Raw genomic sequence first — 19,129 nt, 5'->3', positions numbered from 1 at the left:
ATAAAGAGGGAGGAATTATATGTGTTACTAGGCGTTTAGATTTAGAGAGGGAGATCTTTAAATCCTCAAAGGTAAACGGAGGACCGGCTTGTCTCGAGCCTGGAGACCTCCGATCAGAGGCGTCAACTCTACAGAGGGAAAAAAAGGGCATTACATCAATCCCTCGGCTCTGAAAACTCTCGGCCTGCTTCAGAATAAGGTTCACAATAAGTTTAGAGTAGAACCTTACCCTGATGCAAGAACTTGCCTCAACTCTCAAAATTGATACCAAATGAATATCACTGGTTTGGATTAACTTCAAACTCTCCATCTCTTTGAAACACTTGAGTAACCAAGATCTATTCATTATTAATTCGGTATCGAAGAGAGGGAGAAAATCCAACGTCAGCGTGTCAGTGCTATCCTCCATTACAATTACCGAGGATTTATTAGGGTATACTGCCTCATTTACCGAGGCAGAAAAGGGAGGGGCAGTTGGATTAAGAGTGGATGCTGATTCAGGGGCAGTTTTTATTATCTTCACTAACGGAAAAGGGATTGTTGACTTCCCTAGTCCGATAATGGGGCTTCCAGGATTGGGATTCGTACAGCTGGAAATGATATCATTATACTCAACAGGGGGAGGAAGAGCATCATCACTTGGCATATTGGGGCCCTGCTTAAAATTACCATCTTCAATCCCAACAGTAGCCGGCAAAAAGATATTATCATCACTCTTAACATATTGATCTAAAACCTCATCAAAAATTATTTGTCTCTGTCTCTTTTTTTTGATTCGACGTAAAGGTTTCCTCTTTTTTCCTCTACACTTCTTTGGCTTTTCCAATATTTCCTTTTCCCCCTTCTCCTTAGTCTCTTGGGCGAAGATAGGAAAGAACTCTTTAACGGAATTTGAATCGACTGCTTCGTCGATATCTTCTGCAACTTCAAGAGCCAAGTCCACAATACAATTGTGTGCAGAGGATTTAGGGACAGATAGAAGCTCAATAGATTTAAACTCATTTCTGATGGGAGCAGGCGAGGATTTCTGGGCTGAATTGTGGGGAAATTCTAATTGCCCCGATCCTGATGGAACATCTCCTTCGGATTTAGGCCCTAGCAAATCTTCTTGGGGAACTGTACCCGGTAACTTTTCCAGAGAATTATTTAAGAGGACCTTCAATATCAGGGTAACTGTTTCTAAAACACAATCATTACTGCCCACGAATTTACCCAATAGCAGTAATATAGAGGACAGCAGATGTTCTAAAGCGATCAGGGACTCAGAGATAGGTTTGTCAAGATTCTCTGGGCGAGGGAAGATAGTTGGATGAATACCAGATATATTCAGCTCAGGGCTTTTTGAGATGTTGGACCGGGAGGAAATATCTTGAGATGCAATTGAAGGTGAGCTAGTGTAGAGTCGAAGACCCGAGGGAATGGAACCAAGCGGGGTTTTTGAGGCCTCGAATAACTTCAAAGATCCATCCATTAGATAGCGCCCACAAAGTTCCAAGTCAATATCCAACATTTGGGAGTCTTCATTTCCTACTTCCCTTTGGGGGGACTCTTCTATTAGTTCTTGAATCAGGTTGGCCCCGGGGATTGTAAGAGTATTTTGCTGCTGCGCACACTCAGCTTTAGGAGAGGGAGATTTAGTGATAGGGGAAGCAGTGGGTTGTGTCGGATTAATTTCTTCACAGGACTGTGAGTTCATATCTAATTTGTTTTCTATTGGTGGACCCTCCAGGACCGGCTTGGGAGACCCCCCAGGAGAGCTCACTACAACCATATCCGTGGGATTGTTCTTATCTTTGGGTTTCTCCCATAATTGAAATAAATGACTCTGGCCCTTAAGTTGCAAATTTTGGACCTCCTTGTTTCTGAGTGGGTTAGACCTGGTTTTTGCACAAGACCTTCCTAACAAAAGCCTCCCTGAACAAAGCTTATTAGCTGTCATGGTTTAAAGTTAAAAAAGGGAATATCAACTATAATCTGTAAGGCAAATTAATGAATCAGATGTATATAGTTGTGAATAATTCGGCGAAAAAAATGTGCAAAGCCAAAACTAACCAACAAGGAGACAAAATCTAAATGAAACACCGATAAAGGGACAATACCATCAAATATAAAATGAAAATAAATGGGCCCAGCCCAGCCTACTTCGGCCTCTGAGGGCCTAAGAGGGCCCGCCCTTTGCCCGGGTAATAAACTGTTTATATACGTGTTAGCTGTGGGCGTGTCAACAGGGGGAGCGGGCCAGGTAGAAACTATCGGCCTCACAGGGACTCCTGGAAGTTCGAGTCCCTGCCTTCATGCTCGCAGCCCTGGATTACTCACAAGCCCCCACAGAGTCTGTCAATGAAGGGGGACCCGCGAAGCGGGTCCGGCGAACTGTAGCGTTGTACACCACGCTAATCCCAGCAGTTGAATAAGCTGACCGCAGCACCAATTCTCAGCAAGCACAGGTAGGCAAAGGGAAAACCACTGTAGCCAGAAGATGATGGAAGTTATACTCGGTCCATGAGCTGTGGGCGTGTCAACAGGGAGAGCGGGTCAGGTGGAAACTATCGGCCTCGCAGGGACTCCTGGAAGTTCGAGTCCCTGCCTTCACGCTCGCAGCCCTGGATTACTCACAAGCCCCCACAGAGTCTGTCAATGAAGCGGGACCCGCGAAGCGGGTCCGGCGAACTGTAGCGTTGTACACCACGCTAATCCCAGCAGTTGAATAGGCTGACCGCAGCACCAATTCTCAGCAAGCAGAGGTAGGCAAAGGGAAACCACTGTAGCCAGAAGATGATGGAAGTTATACTCGGTCCGTGAGCTGTGGGCGTGTCAACAGGGAGAGCGGGCCAGGTGGAAACTATCGGCCTCGCAGGGACTCCTGGAAGTTCGAGTCCCTGCCTTCACGCTCGCAGCCCTGGATTACTCACAAGCCCCCACAGAGTCTGTCAATGAAGCGGGACCCGCGAAGCGGGTCCGGCGAACTGTAGCGTTGTACACCACGCTAATCCCAGCAGTTGAATAAGCTGACCGCAGCACCAATTCTCAGCAAGCACAGGTAGGCAAAGGGAAAACCACTGTAGCCAGAAGATGATGGAAGTTATACTCGGTCCGTGAGCTGTGGGCGTGTCAACAGGGAGAGCGGGCCAGGTGGAAACTATCGGCCTCGCAGGGACTCCTGGAAGTTCGAGTCCCTGCCTTCACGCTCGCAGCCCTGGATTACTCACAAGCCCCCAAAGAGTCAGTCAATGAAGCGGGACCCGCGAATCGAGTCCGGCGAACTGTACCGTTGTACACCACGCTAATCCCAGCAGTTGAATAAGCTGACCACAGAACCAATTCTCAGCAAGCGCAGGTAGGCAAGGGGAAAACCACTGTAGCCAGAAGATGATGGAAGTTATACTCGGTCCGTGAGCTGTGGGCGTGTCAACAGGGAGAGCGGGCCAGGTGGAAACTATCGGCCTCGCAGGGACTCCTGGAAGTTCCTGTCCCTGCCTTCACGCTCGCAGCCCTGGATTTTTCACAAGCCCTCACAGAGTCTGTCAATGAAGCGGGACCCGCGAAGCGGGTCCGGCAAACTGTAGCGTTGTACACCACGCTAATCCCAGCAGTTGAATAAGCTGACCGCAGCACCAATTCTCAGCAAGCACAGGTAGGCAAAGGGAAAACAATATTTGTATTACAATATTTAACAAATTAGATTTTGCATTGGAGTTGTTCCAAAATATTGGCACAACCCCAACACAAAATCTGGGCCTCAATTTATACCTTTATTTTTTTAAAACCCTACCACAAACAAATTGGCAACAAAAAGAAATGTGGCAGTAAATCTGTTATGATGAATTGGTTGCAATGTCTGTATTTTAAAATATCTTGGGGTTAAGGCACCTGCTGCAGAGATCTTTATGTGCCAGCTAAATCTCAGGGAATATTAATAAGGGTTAGATAACTCTGTAGGATAATGCATGTGCTTGAGAGATCTGTTTTACCTAGTCCTAGCTTATTTTATGCAAATGGGTAAGTAGGTTATTGCTTTTAAGACAGATCATTTTGTTACTTACAGTTCATGAATTGTAATACTTCTAATATAGCACAGTGAGGCGTGAAGGAAATGTGGCTCCTCCACCATGTAACCCACACTGTCTTATGTAACACATCCTTTATATTGATGTACACACATATGATCTATTGACAATGTGTACGTATGATGTAAAGCACTCTGGCACCAAAATTGAGATGAGTAGTGCTAAAGCGCTACAAAAGTAATAAAACAAAATAGTGCCACTTAAATTGTTATTTGTGTACATACTAGGGTGACCAACACATCTGACATCTTACAGTGTATGCATCTCTAATAAACAGGGACTGGACAAAGTCAAAAACATTCCTCTCTTAAGTACCTGTTAAGTGATAAGATGTTTCCCCTCCATTGCGTCTAGGTGTGAGGCTCCCCATAGCTCCCAGCCAGGATACTAAAAAAAAAAAGTGACATAATGGCCCCTTAACTCCAGCTTTTGTTATGGGTGAAGCTGGAATCTGATTAGCCTCTTTCCTGCCTGCAGGTTGCTGCTTGGAACAAAAGCAGACAAGTGTAGGCGCTGCTGAAAGTGTCCCGGTGTCAGAAAATGACACCAGGACAAGCTCAGTATATTTCTGTGAATTCAGTGAGAAGTAAGTAAGGAATTTGACACTCACTGAAAGTAGCCAGCCTTTCAGCATGGTAGATGGTGTCTACCCTCTGAAAATAGTCAGTAGATGGCGTCTATCCTCTGAGAATAGTGGGTAGAAGGCATCTACCCTCGACTCAAACCCTGATCACGCCCCTTGATATGCAACAGTGAGTCAAATATGCTCTCCGAATTTGGGAGGGGACATCAGGTTTCTTCACCCCGGTAAATTATGTGTGTATGTCCCTGTCTTCCAGGAATGATTGACAGCTCGGGGATTCGACTCTACTACACCCCAGAAGTTAGGATGCATGATTTGGGAACACTGAGCGTGGGGCCATTTCCAGATAGCATGCTTTTTATTCCTCCCAAGATGGAGTCGTACAAAGTATATGGGCTGTGCCGGACAAGCAAGTTCACAGAGGTGAGTGGAGATCGAAGAGACCAACGTGCATCGCAACAGTAGGGAATGTGTGGAAAGTGGTGGATAGCGGAGGGGTAAAAAATACTATTCCCTTTCCAGTGAGTGCAACAGTAGGGAAAGTGTTGGATAGCAGAGGGATAAAAATTACTATTCCCACTCCAGTGAGTGCAACAGTAGGGAAAGTGTTGGATAGCGGAGGGGTAAAAATGACTATTCCCACTCCAGTTAGTGCAACAGTAGGGAAAGTGTTGGATAGCGGAGGAATACAAATGAATATTCCCACTTAAGTGTGTGCAACAGTGGGGAAAGTGTTGGATAGCAGAGGGGCAAAAATAACTTTCCCCACTCCAGTGAGTGCAAAAGTAGGGAAAGTGTTGGATAGCGGAGGGGTAAAAGTTACTATTCTTACTCCAATGGGTGCAACATGAGGGAAAGTGTTTAGTAGCGGGGGGGTAACAATTACTATTCCCACTCCAGTTAGTGCAACAGTAGGGAAAGCGTTGGATAGCGGAGGAATAAAAATTACTATTCCCACTCCAGTGAGTGCAACAGTAGGGAAAGTGTTGGATAGCGGAGGGGGCGGGGAACACTATTCCCACTCTAGTTAGTGCAACACTAGGGAAAGTGTTGGATAGCGGAGGGTTAAGTATTAATATTCCCATTCCAGTCTGTTCAAAATGAATAACAAACAAAATCTCAGCAACACAAAATATTTAAATAAAAGAAAATGATATATATATATAAATATTAAAAAAATCATAAAAATAGAAACATATTACAATGTTAAATAGATATGAAAAATACCTAGAAATATTGTATTAAAGAAATGTAATGAGAAATTATTTATGAACAAAAACATTAATTATTACATAAACGTAATCTTTTCTATTTCCTGCACAATTCACAACACACATCTAATTTTTTCATAAAAGTACCACCATCATTAACATAATTAACTGTCAATTAAAGTAATATTATTAATTAAAAGACAAATTGAAACAGATAAAAATGTATTTACTCCCCAAATGTTACCCCTATAAAACCAAAACTCACATACTAAAAAAAAAAATTATTACCCTAATTAATTATCAATTGATGAAATAATATTAATGATCAACTAATTATGAATTAATGAAACATATTTTACTTTTTAACACTAAAAAAATCAAAATTAAACAAATATTACTAAAAATTTCTTTTTTTTTTAAATCATCAATTTATTATAATGAAATTACTTCCCACCCTATTCTCCTATAAACCCACAACCCGCTACGGAAGTAAATTTTTTTACATTTATTTAAAATAAAATTGATAACACTCGTTAAAATCAATATTTTGAACAACTATGTTTTTGCAAATGATATTAATGACTTCGATATTATTAAAAACGATATTTCTTACATTAAAGTACATATTCTTGACCACGATATTTTGGCTGACAATATTTCCAACTCAATATTTGTGTAAGTCGACATTTCCAACTCGATATTCTGTCTGCATACCATTCCATGCTCATAAAATACCTTGTCGGTGTTACCACACTCTGCTATTTAATATTGCAGCCTAATTTGTCTGCCATATATATTTTTTTAAATAGCAATTTTATGTTTAGGAACATTGGTAGGTTTCCAAATTACAAGTAACTGTACAGAGATGAGGAAACCCCTTCACAGCTTCACACACTCGTACTTATAATAAATAAAAGTGAACATGTCAAAGCGTTCTTGGTGCTGTTGTCGGAACACTTTGGACTGGCTAAAAGTCCCCTTTATGGTATGTAGCTAGTTGGCAGAGGCGTAGCTTCAGCTGGACTGTTTGGGGTGTTATCCCACCTAAAAAATTGTATTATATAGTAATTAGTAGTGTATAATGGCTTTCAGTGGGTATGATGAAGTGGCTGTCGGATTTCACCTGGAATTTTTATACACGCATACTCTTTCTTTGTTTTGAAGGGCTTAAATGTTGATTATTTTGAAAAAATGAGTTTTAAAGGGCCCCTATCAATCCTTCCTATTCTCTCTTTCCACTGTCCCTTAAGCCTACTCATGTCCTGCTTATCCTATAATGTGTTTTATCAAGACATCCCACCATGACTGTTGGGAAACCTGAAGCCTGCCTCCCCCCCCCACACCACCCCAATGTTATTGGCCAAACAATGCCCCCGAAAGTTTGCAGCCATGCATTAGTTCTCTCTGCCGTATGTCACTGCTCCCATGAATCACTACAGCCAGACAAGATTCCCAGCCAGACATGATTAATAACCACTTCAGGCAAAAAAGATTAACAACTACTATCCAGACACAATTAACCACTCTAAGCCAGACAAGATTCACCTCTGTAAGTTCGAAAGCCAGGCATAATTCACCACAAGCCAGACACAATTGCCAACTTCAAGCAAAACATGATTTACCACCACAAGCTAGACACAAATACCCACTCCAGGCCAACAGGATTAATAACATCAAGCCAGACATGATTCACCATTCCAAGACAAACAATATTCACTAGACAAACTAGACATGAAAAGGGAGACAACATTCACAACCTCAGGCCCGACACGATTCACTGTTCCAGGCCAAATTCACCAGCACAAGCCAGAAATGATTAACTGTTCCAGGCCTGGTTAAATTCACCATCACAAGCCAGACACGATTCACCATGACAATCCTGGCAAGATCGTTCCACTACTAAATAAATACGATTCTACACTGCCACGCAATCAGGATCGTACTGCTATTAGCTAGAGGAAACACTTCTATATATTTGGACAAGAGTCTTCATTAATAAAGGTCTGTTGGGACATCAATGCTCGTTGCGACTGGGGAGAACTACCAAGCTTCAACAATTTCTTTTTTTTTTGTTAAATATTTTTATTGAGGTTTTACAAATCAAATCCCCGGTGGGGGTGATACATTACATAAGTACCAAACATTTCACATATGCAGGGGTTACATAGTCATCCATTTAAAGCACAAACGGTATTCTTCTGTGTCTTGCAGTCTTGGCTTCGGCCAGCCATTTGACATCCAAAGGTCCACTGGAGTGTGAACTGGGGAATGGTATATAAGGTTATAGATTGTGTTGTGCCAGGGTCATGGTATCATGTGCTGGTGGAGGCATCTGTTAAGGTGTTCCTTGTGTGAGTTGGTATAAACTTGTGACCTCGTGACTATTTCAAAATACACAGTAAAAACGGGGGGAATATGCACCGGTTTTGGAACTTCCGGTCTATATTGAATGCAAGCTGAAACTGTAAGGGAAAGTTTTCCTAGTGTTGCGAGCGGCGGTAAGGCGTGCTGAAACGTGTGGGGCAGGTTAGTCTAGACCACGGGACCTTGTCCGGGGAGGGTGTCAAAAAAGAAAAAGTAAAAGGGGGGGGAGGGAGGAGGGCCGATGGACCAGCCGACAATCCGGTCCGTCCTGCGTGCGGGAGATCTATGTAACTGGTGGTTGGGTGGGGTGTCGCGGCGGGGGCTGGGTGCAAGGGGGAGTTGGGCACGGAGTGGCTACTGGAGCCAATTCTTGTGTAAAGCGTATAAGCAGTTGTGCCCATTCTAGTGATATTGGGTTCCTGCGTATTCCCTTCACTTCCTCTTCTCGTAAGAGTTCCTCCTCTGCCTTACCCCATTTGGCTACCGCTCCCGTCCAGGCCGCCTCCGGGGGGGGCCCGTGGGGGCCCTCCAATGCATGGCAATTGCTCTCTTCGCCAATAACAGGGTGAAGGAAGCGAACCTCCATTGTAGATTTTCTGATTTCTTTCTACGGTATGTCCCCAGTGCGCAAACTTCCCAGGAGTCAATTTGTGGTAGGTTGACTACTACCAGGAGAAGTCAGTGATTCGTGGTCCAGTATTGACGTAGGGAGGGGCACTCCCAAAAGATATGTTTGAAGTCTGCAGCCGGTAGGCCGCATCGTGGGCAGGTAAATAGCGTGTTCGGGTAATATCGTTGGAGTTTGTCCGGTGTAAGGTAGGCCCGGTGAAGAATGTTAAATTGTATATTCTTAAATCGCGCGTTTCTGGATACTTTTTTGGTGTATTCCAGGGCGCGCTTCCATTCCGCGTCGTGGAACACTCTACCAACATCGTCCTCCCAAGAGTGGCGCAGGGTGTCCAGAGAGACGTTAGTCAATTCCCTGATGGCCTTGTAGTGCCACGTTATTAAGTGTCTACCGGCTCCCATGCGGAGTATTGTATGGAGCACTGGATGTGTGGGCGGTTCCCCTTCTTGTGGATCCCAGAACGGTCTTACGCTCTCGAGGATCTGTCTATGTGTAAGGAATTGGCCTCGAGGGAGGTCGTACCATTCGACCAGTTGTTCATACGTGCGCAGTTGTCTATCCTGGAACAGCGCTTCTATCTCCGTGACATCGTGATCGGTCCAAATTTGTAATCTCCTGGTGGTGTAGTGGCGATCTCTCCACGGGAGACCCACCAACGGTAACAGTGGGGAGTAGAGTGGCTTGTCCTTGGACAGCCGGTGTATTCTCATCATGCACTTGCATGCTATGGATACTTGGAGCGGGTGGGCGCGGTTTGGCCTAGTGCCCGGCAGGAGCAGACGTCTGATGACCGGGAGCGGTATCCTGCCCACCTCTGTTGTAGTCTGCACTACGTTGCGTTCCGCTGTCCAATGAGACAACCACTGGAGTTGCGCTGCCAGGAAGTATGACTCAAACGATGGAGCTCCGAGGCCCCCTTCTGTAGTGGGTAGCTGTAATTTACAGAGAGCTACTCTGCGCCGGCCGTCTCCCCATATGAGTGTCGTGAGCAAGGTGTCCAGTTCCTGGAAGAAGGACCTGGGTGGGATCACCGGGAGATTGGTAAAATGATAAAGTAGTCTGGGTACCATTATCATTTTCGCCAGGGCTACCCGGCCGATGGGTGCCAAGGGCAGCGTTTTTCAGAAGGCTACCGCTGATCGTAGACCAGCTAACGCCCGGTAGTGATTGCCCTCGTACAGGTCGGTCGGGGATTGGTATAGGCGCACTCCCAGGATTTGGGGAGCCGTGCCATTCCAGTGCACCGATTGGGTGCCTAGTGTCACGGTGTGTGGTGCCAGATGAGGGCCCAGTGGGTATACTGTTGACTTCTCCCAGTTAATCTTAAGCCCTGAGAGAGTGCCGAAGGTCTGTAAAGTATCCCAGATTGGAGTCAGATCATCTGTCACGTCACGGACGTATATCAACAAGTCGTAAGCGTATAAGGATACGCAGTGCGTTGTCCCTGCTATCGGAATCCCCCAGGCCGCGCCTTCTTGTCGTAACCGGGCGGCTAGGGGTTCGACCGCCAACGCAAACAGGAGAGGGGAGAGGGGGCACCCCTGTCTGGTACCTCTCTCGATTGGGAAGGGATCCGAGATGAGCTTACCGAGTCTGACCCTGGAGATAAGCCCTCTTACAGAAGTCGTGTATATACCATGAGGACCTGGCCATAATTCAGAGTCTGGAGGACCGAGAATAGATATGGCCATAGTAGTGTGTCAAATGCCTTTTCTAGATCGAATATCAGGCATGCTGCTCGGGGGAACCTGCCTTGTACTCTGTCCTGTATATGAAAAAGCCGTCGTAGATTGTGGGAGGTATTTCGCCCAGGCACGAATCCGCACTGATTGGGGTGGATTAAGGTGGGTATGAGTTGGCTATATCGGTCGGCCAAGATCTTCCCTAGGATTTTGCAATCCATATTGAGGAGTGTGATGGGTCTGTACGATGAGGGGTGTTTGGGGTCTCTGTGGGGTTTTAGAAAAGTCACCATTATGGATTCTCGGAATGATGCAGGCAGTATCCCTGTGGACAGGGCTTCCTCGTACATGAGCGCGAACTGGGGTACTGTCTAGTAAATGTGTTATAGTATTCTAGCGGGAACCCATCCATCCCTGGTGATTTCTTGCGTGCTAAGGACCCGATGGCGAGTTTGATCTCTGAGGCTGTGATTTTGTTATCTAAGTCTCGTTGGCTCTCGGGGGATATTGTGGGGAGTCGAAGTGTATCTAAGAAGTATTGGAGCGTGATGTGTGACGCTGAAGCAGGGGCGCGGTATATGGCAGTGTAGTAGGTGCGGAATATGTCGAGGATGTCGAGTTGCAAATAATGCAGTCTGCCTGTGTCGTCCAATAGCACTGTAATGGGCTGCGGGGTCGTGTCTTGTTTGGCCATCCATGCTAGGAAGGCGCCCGCTCTATTACCCTCCCTGTGTACCCGGGTTGCATATAGGCGGAAGTTATGTTTCCGCAGGTCCCGGAGTGCCTCCGCATGCGCTAGTTTCGCCGCCTCTATTTGCTCTGGGGTGACCCTTCCCTGATCCAAATATCGGGATATTCCCGCTAATGTCTGCTCCGCTTCTCCTAATGCCCGTTCTAAAGTCGTCCCACTCTACACTTCTCAAGGAGGCTGAGCCCGCGTTGTGTTGAAAATGTGTCTCTATGAAATCTCTGTGTGAGTGGCAAAAGGCCTGATCGGTGAGGCATTCCCGGGGGAGTCGCCATGTGGAGACCGGGGGGCGGGGAGGTCGCCAGCGCAGTGTCACCGTAAGGGCGTCGTGGTCCGATACTATGCGCCCAACATAGTCAGTGTGCTGTACTTTCTGCAAGAGTGATGAGGAGCATAAAAATCTGTCGAGGCGCACCCTGAGATCGTGCAGGATGGAATAGAAGGAGTATAGCCTGTCTGTGGGGTTCCGCCGCTCGCCGTCGGCGAGGATCAGGTGCTGAATTGTGTCAGGGTAACCCTACGGTGCTGTCGCCGTGGTCTTCGTTCCAGGGGATCATTTTGCGACCATGCCGGCGCCGAGCGGCGCGGGGTGTGTTGCTCTATCCAGGCGTCCGCGGCTTTTGGGTCTGTGAAGAAGTGCGTGTTGCCTCCGTTGATGATCTTGAGCTTGGCTGGGAACAAGAGGGCTTATTGGATATTCTTTTGTCGGAGAGTCCGCTTTACGGCCTGGAAGGTAGCTCGTTGTTGTTGCACGGCCCTGGAATAATCGGGAAAGAGCATAACTTGTTTGTCCTCCACTTGAATCCACCCATGCAGTCTGGCCGCCCACAGAATCACGTCCCTGTCTCTGAAGTGGAGGAGTTTCAGTAGGAATAGTCGTGGGGGCAGGCCCGGTTTAGGCCGACGCGCAGGGACTCGGTGCGCTCGTTCCACTGAGAAGAAGGGGGTCAGATCGGTGACCGGTGTGAACGTTTTAATCCAGTCCGTGATGTATTGAACGGGGTCAGTCCCTTCCGCCCCCTCCGGCAGGTTCATGACGCGGATGTTGCTCCTTCGAGAGCGCCCTTCTAAATCGTCCGCTTTGTATTCCAGAGTTTTGAGTCTGGATTGGAAGTCAGCGATGTCGAGGTGGTGCTGCTGGACCTGCGGGTTCACCGTTTGCAGCTCCTGTGCTCCCTGGGAGACCTTATCCGATAACTGCCTGTGATCATCCCGAAGGAGATTGAGATCCGTGGCTAGAGAGTCAAATTTGTGTTCCATCGCAACCCTGGAGTGTTCTATTGCTGCGAGCACTTGATCCAGTTTTCTGGACATGGGATCCGCCCTATCCTGTTCCTCCCGTTGCGTGGGCAGAGTTGTGTTTTGGCTCTGTGTTTTCTGTGGGTCCGCACTTGGCGCAACTCCCGCCGGTCTGCGGCCCATCTTGGGCGGCAAGTGGGTATTCCTGCTGGATGGTGTAGGGGTAGCTGCTGGGTGCGTGCTTCAGTCCACCGGGTGTGGGGGCTGTGTGGTTCCCCACAGAGATATGTCTCCTTCATCGAAGTTGTCACCCGCGCTATCTCTGCAGGGGTCCAGTTAGGGGGACGCCCCCGGCACCGGCTGCGTGTTATGCCTCGTAGTCCGGACGGTAAGCGTTCTCCCAGCGGGGCGGCAGGCAAGTTCGAGGTCGCCATGATGGGTCCACCTCCGGGTCGTCACTGGGGTGAGTTATGAATTTCAGTCCTCAAGCCCCCTCCTCAACTGCGATCGAGCCCGGTGTCCAGTGGCGCGATCGGGGCCGGGACAAAAGCAGGTCTCCCAGGGAGGGGGATGCGGTCGTTCTCCCCTAAGGGGCAGCGTTCAGGGTGTCCGGTTGCCCCGGGAAGACGCTCGTCTCATCACAGTAGTGTCCCTGGTATGTAGCGTCGCAGGGGGCAGTGAAACCACCCGGCGGGGGATGGGCCTCCTCCCGTCGTGCGGACAATGCTGGTCTCGCAGGCCCCACTAGTGGTTTTAGTTTTCAGCCCTCGTTGCTGAGGTACTGGGTTTTCAGAAACGGTACTGAACCGGTAACCCAGCGGTGCCAGGGACAACACCCAAAGACCTCGAGTACTTTCCTGATTCAGACACAGAAACTCAGAGTCTTCTAGGTGAAGTCAAAGATCGAATTTATTGGCTGCAACCAAGTAACAGGCATCCTAGAAGTACAACAACACGGTGTGTATATTCTCAGGAGACTGCTCAATCTTACAAAGCCAGGCTTCTCTTTTTATACAAAATATTAAGCTCCAGGCAAACATTCCTAGATTTACAGTAGACTATTCACATATTTTCACTACAAAGAAAAAGCAGAGTCATGATGACAATCCCACATTTTCATTTGTCCAGCCCACAACAAATTACCCGGCAAGGCCCAACATTTTCATCAGATATCGGTGGACCCCCAATAAAAACGGGCACCTCCTCCTCGTAAAGCAAGACATATGTAAAGAAACAGGGACAGGTGTGAGCAAGATTAGGCAGGGTGTGTGTGCGATGAAAAGGGTTAATGGCATGTTGTGCCTTGATGCTATCTCGCTCGGCCACTGGGAAAGGAACTGGCCGGGCAGGTTCGGCCTGGGGCAATGGTTTCAGCTTGCCCAGGTCACAGAGAAGTCAATTAAGGTGTACGTGTCCTTTGGAATCGAATCTGGATGTAGTTATAAGCCTATGTGAGGGCAACTCACAAAATGGCTGCCGTACACAAAATGGAAGCCAAGGGTTCAGGACGAAAATGACGATTTCGAGGTGAAATCGTTACTGGAATATGACGAAAATGCTTGTACATAGTGTACTAGCCATTCTCGGTCTTTTGATATAAAAATCGTCATGCTACGACAAAGTTTATTAGACGAGTGCAGAATTTTCAGACCCACAAACCCTCCTTTTGCCCTTACATAGGCAATTAACCTATCCTCATGCTAATCTGAGTCCAGGTCTATATTCCTAAAGGCATTGAGATGTTGCTGTAACATCATTCTATTACTTAGTTTGTCTCTTGATACAGGTTTCCTTACACATGATGTAGCACAGAGGCCACATATTGCAGGAGCACACTGCACGCACAGACAGAACAGGAAAAGAATGGCTAAGACCATCCCAATGACCATCAGAATTTTCCATCCCCAGGCGGATATCAGTTCCCAGAACCATCCCATTAACGGCCAATCTCCTTTATCCACATGAATAGATTCGGAAATCTTATGTAGTTTGGAGATGGCCTGGTACACTGTTGGAGCGTTACCTGGAATGAAAACACAGCAACTCGATTGGATCAATTTACATACCCCACCTCGGTCTGCAAGTATGACATCTAATACGACCCTGTTCTGAAGGGTCATGAGACGATCCGACTGGAGCTCAGCAGTCAAGTTACTAAGGGCACCGGCAGTTTTAACTACGGTGGATTCAACCACCCTTGTCAATTGCCTTATGTTTCTGCTATTAACCATTGGTCCCCAGAACGGCAGAAAACCCTTTACGAAGTCCCCAAATTCTTGTCCTGCAGTGTCTTCTTTACTCAAGACACCTCTAACTATCCTTGTCTTGTGGTAGTCTGCCGCTGCTGTGTAGGTGGGAGGCAACAGGAACGAAACAAAACATGTGCCCAAGAAGTCAGGGGGCAACCATGTATAGGCTCCATCATGGCAGATGAAATAGGTACCCTTAGCTGCTAAAAACGAAGGGGAAGTCTGAGATGCAAAAACATACCTTTTAGTGCAGATACTCTTCCCTAACTGAGCTCTGGGATTCTTGCCAGTACCTTGCAGACACAGGGGACCCTGATGGGGTACAATCCAAATCGGGGAAGATCTCTTAGCTTGCTATTTCTCACTCAGAGTAGCTCCATATCCGGTCACATTCCATCCTATGTATACTAGTGTCTCATCTCTCGGGATAGTCTCGTAAGAAATATCTTCCTTAATCATATCTACTATACCCTTAACTAGAGCACTATTCTTAGGATTGTCTGTTACAGAACGTAGGGGGTAGACTTCATGTGCATAGATGAACATTGTTCTGTATGCCCACACAGAACCATTATGGCTGAATGGCAGGACCAGATAAGGGATACCTTTATCCGTTGTGTGAGGCATAAGACCACACACCCAACAGTTAGTCGTGTTCATTACAAGTTGGTGTTGGTGCAAGAGCTGAACAAAGGAGTTATTAATAAACTCTAATCTCCTAGCTGATTCGTGTTCAGGAAGGGGTTGAAAAGAATGTGAGGAAACAGTAGGAGGAGGTACGGGCGATGTAGTGGGTGCAAATGTCACTTGATAAGAGAATAAAACGTATCCAATAAAAAACGTCATTACACTATATAGAACAAAAATGCATACTATCAGAAAATGTTTTTTGGTCATCATTTCACATATTCTAGCTTTAAAGTTCACAGTTTTGGCAGATCTCTCCATCTCGAAAACCTCCATCCTCTCTAAAATGCTGCTCGCGATGGTATGTTGTTTCTGCTAAGGAATGCTTCTGTCAGTCTAGGGCAACTCCCTTAGACCAACCAGAACTGTCGACCTAACGTCGTCAGATGCACCCCAAAGACTTTGGGCAATCGCGACCCTAGCAGCGGAACCCGGATGGCGGTTCGAAAAGCAAAAATGAGCAAGTTTCTCAGATGGGAGAGCTGCGTTTTCAAAAATAGCGAAAAAAAACCCTTTTATTTGTCCATAGGTCTCGGCCTCAAATTATAGCGCTTCTTTCCAGGTAGTGTCTGGTCCTGAAACAGGAGTTCAGGCTCTGTAGTGTCCAATCGAACTGACGGTGATACAGCTGGTTGCAAAATATTGTCACTCTCTTTTTCAGTAATTGTTCCTTTTATACGTGCATCACTGAAAGGCAGAAAACGTGGCACAGTTTCAGTCTCTGAGTCGGCGACACCCTCCTGGACCCACCGGTCGTACGGCAGAGGCAAAGGTACCCTCTTGCAGTGGACTCCGTGGATCCAGTGCTTCTTTCCTTCCACTCAAACAGCTGATCTTGTTGAAAGAAGGACGATGTGTGGGCCGGTCTACCTGGGCTGGTCGTTCTTTGTCCGCTGGAAGTTCTTTACTAGAATCCAGGGTCGATGGGATGACCTGGAGCTTCAGAGGCTTGAGGCAGAGTGTTGTGGACCTATTGGTGTAAAACACGCAATTTAGCCATCAATTCGTACAAATAGTCAAGCAAAACAGGGTGTTCGATTTCACTGAACTTTGTGGGCCTTGGCACTCCCCATATGTTGGCCGGGTGGCCAAAAACGATCTCGTAAGGACTAAGTCCCACTCGCGAATGCACAGTCATTCTGGTGGATAGGAGTGCTAAGGGCAGAGCGTCAGGCCATTTAAGACCAGTGCTCCCCTGAATTTTGGCCAATTTAAGTTTTAACGTGCCATTATAGCATTCTACTAGTCCAGCTGATTGGGGGTGATTTGCAGCGTGGAACTTCTGTTGAATGCCTAGCCCTTCACATACTTTCTTCATCACACGACCCACAAATTCACTCCCATTGTCACTCCAGACCATTCTAGGCATTCCGAATCTAGGGAAGAACTCTTTCACAAGGGCTTTAGCTGTGGATAAGGCAGTGTTGTCCTTTAGGGGGTAGGCTTCTACCCATCTTGAGAAGGCACAAACAACAACGAGTACGTATTTTAAATTGTTGCACCTCTCCATGTGGATGAAATCTAGCTGCAAAACCTCGAACGGATACGTAGGAGGCGCAAAATGACCAGCTGGAGTTGGGGTTCCCCTACCAGGATTGTACTTCAGGCACACCATGCAATTCTTGACCACATTCTCTGCACACTTAGGAATTCCAGCATTTTGCCATACCGGAGCCAACAACTTACAAATCCCTTTCACGCTGATATGAGCCATTCCATGAGCCATTGTAACCACTGCAAGCACGTACACATCGGGGAGCAACCATTTCTGATGCTCTGACAATTCAACCCAACAACCATTTGCATCCATTCTACCCGTACTTTCTCTCCACATGTTCAACTCTTTCTCTGTAGCTTCAGCTTGGATCGATTTCACACTCTCTATCGTGTCTTCACACATTCCAACATCACCAACCCATCTTGCAGGGCCTGCAACATACATTCGGCTTATCACATTCCTCGCTGTTTCTTTTGCGATTTCGTCAGCAAATGCATTTCCACAACCAACATCATCAGTCACCTTCTTGTGTGCGCTACATTTCACAATCGCAACTTGTAGCGGCAAAGTCAGTGACTCAAGAAGCTCATTCACCAACTGACCATGCTGTATCTTAGCTCCATGCGAAGTCAGGAACCCACGTTCTTTCCACAATCGTCCAAAACTGTGAGCCACTCCAAATGCGTATTGGCTGTCGGTGTAGATGGTCACTTTCATTCCTTTCGACAACACACATGCTCTCGTGAGTGCAATCAATTCTGCTGCTTGAGCTGAATTATGTGGAATACGTGCAGCTTCAACAACTGTATGCAAAGTCGTGACAGCATGTGCTGCAGTCGTGTCACCATTCGGAAGCTTGAAGCATGAACCATCCACCCATAAGGTACCATCACACTTTGCAAGGGGAGTATCCTGTAGATCTACTCTCCCTTTCATTTCTTCTTCTGTCCTGAGAAAACAATCATGCTGTTCTGAAGCATCTAATTCCTCTACACTCGGCAACAACGTAGCTGGGTTAAGAGTGTTGCATCTTTTTATGTGCACATGACTCGCTAACAATGTCAACTCGTAACCTGACAATCGAGCACTAGTTAAGTGCTGTGTCTTGGTTCTGTTTAACAACGTGTCCACTGCATGTGGAACCATCACAATTAACGTGTTATTCATCACTAAACCAGCAGACTGTCGAATAGAAACAGCTGCTGCCGCTGTTGCTCTTAAACAACTCGGCAATGCTTTAGCTACCGGGTCCAAGGTCGACGAAAAATACGCACATGGACGCTGCTTGTCTCCAAACAACTGTGTCAACACTGATAATGCACAACCCTCTTTCTCATGGACATACAATGTAAAGGGCTTACTGTAGTCGGGGGTACCCAACACAGGAGCCGAACATAATGCTGTGCGCAATTCGGAAAAACTTTTCTGACACTCTTCAGACCATGGAAGGGGATTCGGTTTATCTTTACACGTTAATGCCACCAAGGGCTTGGCCAGCAAGGAAAAATTTGGTATCCATTGTCTACAGTACGATGTAATACCCAAGAAAGCACGCACTTCTCTCTGTGTTCTTGGCACACTCAATTTTGCTATTGCCTGAATTCTTTCTGGGGTCAGTTTCCTTCCCTCCTTCGATAAGAGATGACCTAAGTAGGACACTTCTTGTCGACAATATTGCAATTTTGAGAGAGACACTTTGTGATGCAACTCACACAAATGACACAATAAAGACAACGTGGCTTCTTTACAGATTTCCTCAGTATCTGCAGCAACAAGCAAATCATCAACATACTGAATGAGGGTAGCGCCATCAGGTAAAACAATCGTATCAAGCTGTGTTTTTAAAGCTTGACTATATATTGATGGACTTTCACAGTAGCACTGGGGAGCGCGTTTAAAGCGGAAGCTTCGACCTCCTAAATGAAGCCAAAAATATCCCTACTCTCCTCAGCAATCGGGATGCTGAAGAAAGCATTCTTCAAGTCAATCACCGAGAACCAGGTGGCAGAAGCTGGAATCATAGTCAATAGGGCAGTGATATCAGGGACAACTGGAAATTGTGGCACAACGATTTTATTCACCTCTCTAAGATCAATCACAAATCTGTAAACAGGTGGCTGGGAAGGGTCAGTTCGCTTCAAAACAGGCAGAACAGGACTATTGCAAATGTTGC

The 19,129-nt window shown here is 46.7% G+C and overlaps 1 protein-coding gene across 1 annotated transcript in view; it reads left to right on the top strand.

Annotated features, from left to right (window-relative positions):
* The window catches only part of LOC144768681 (putative DBH-like monooxygenase protein 2), a 335,111-nt gene that overhangs the window by 144,608 nt on the left and 171,374 nt on the right, over positions 1–19,129 (top strand). Inside the window, exon 7 of the mRNA XM_078652511.1 lies at positions 4,907–5,073. Within this exon, the coding sequence (XP_078508637.1) occupies positions 4,907–5,073 (167 nt within the window). The remainder of the gene's footprint in view (positions 1–4,906; positions 5,074–19,129) is intronic.

Source organism: Lissotriton helveticus, chromosome 7 (genome assembly GCF_964261635.1).
Source record: "Lissotriton helveticus chromosome 7, aLisHel1.1, whole genome shotgun sequence".
NCBI lineage: Eukaryota > Metazoa > Chordata > Amphibia > Caudata > Salamandridae > Lissotriton > Lissotriton helveticus.
Note: the sequence above shows the minus strand (reverse complement) of the source record. Positions and strands in the feature narration are given on the sequence as shown.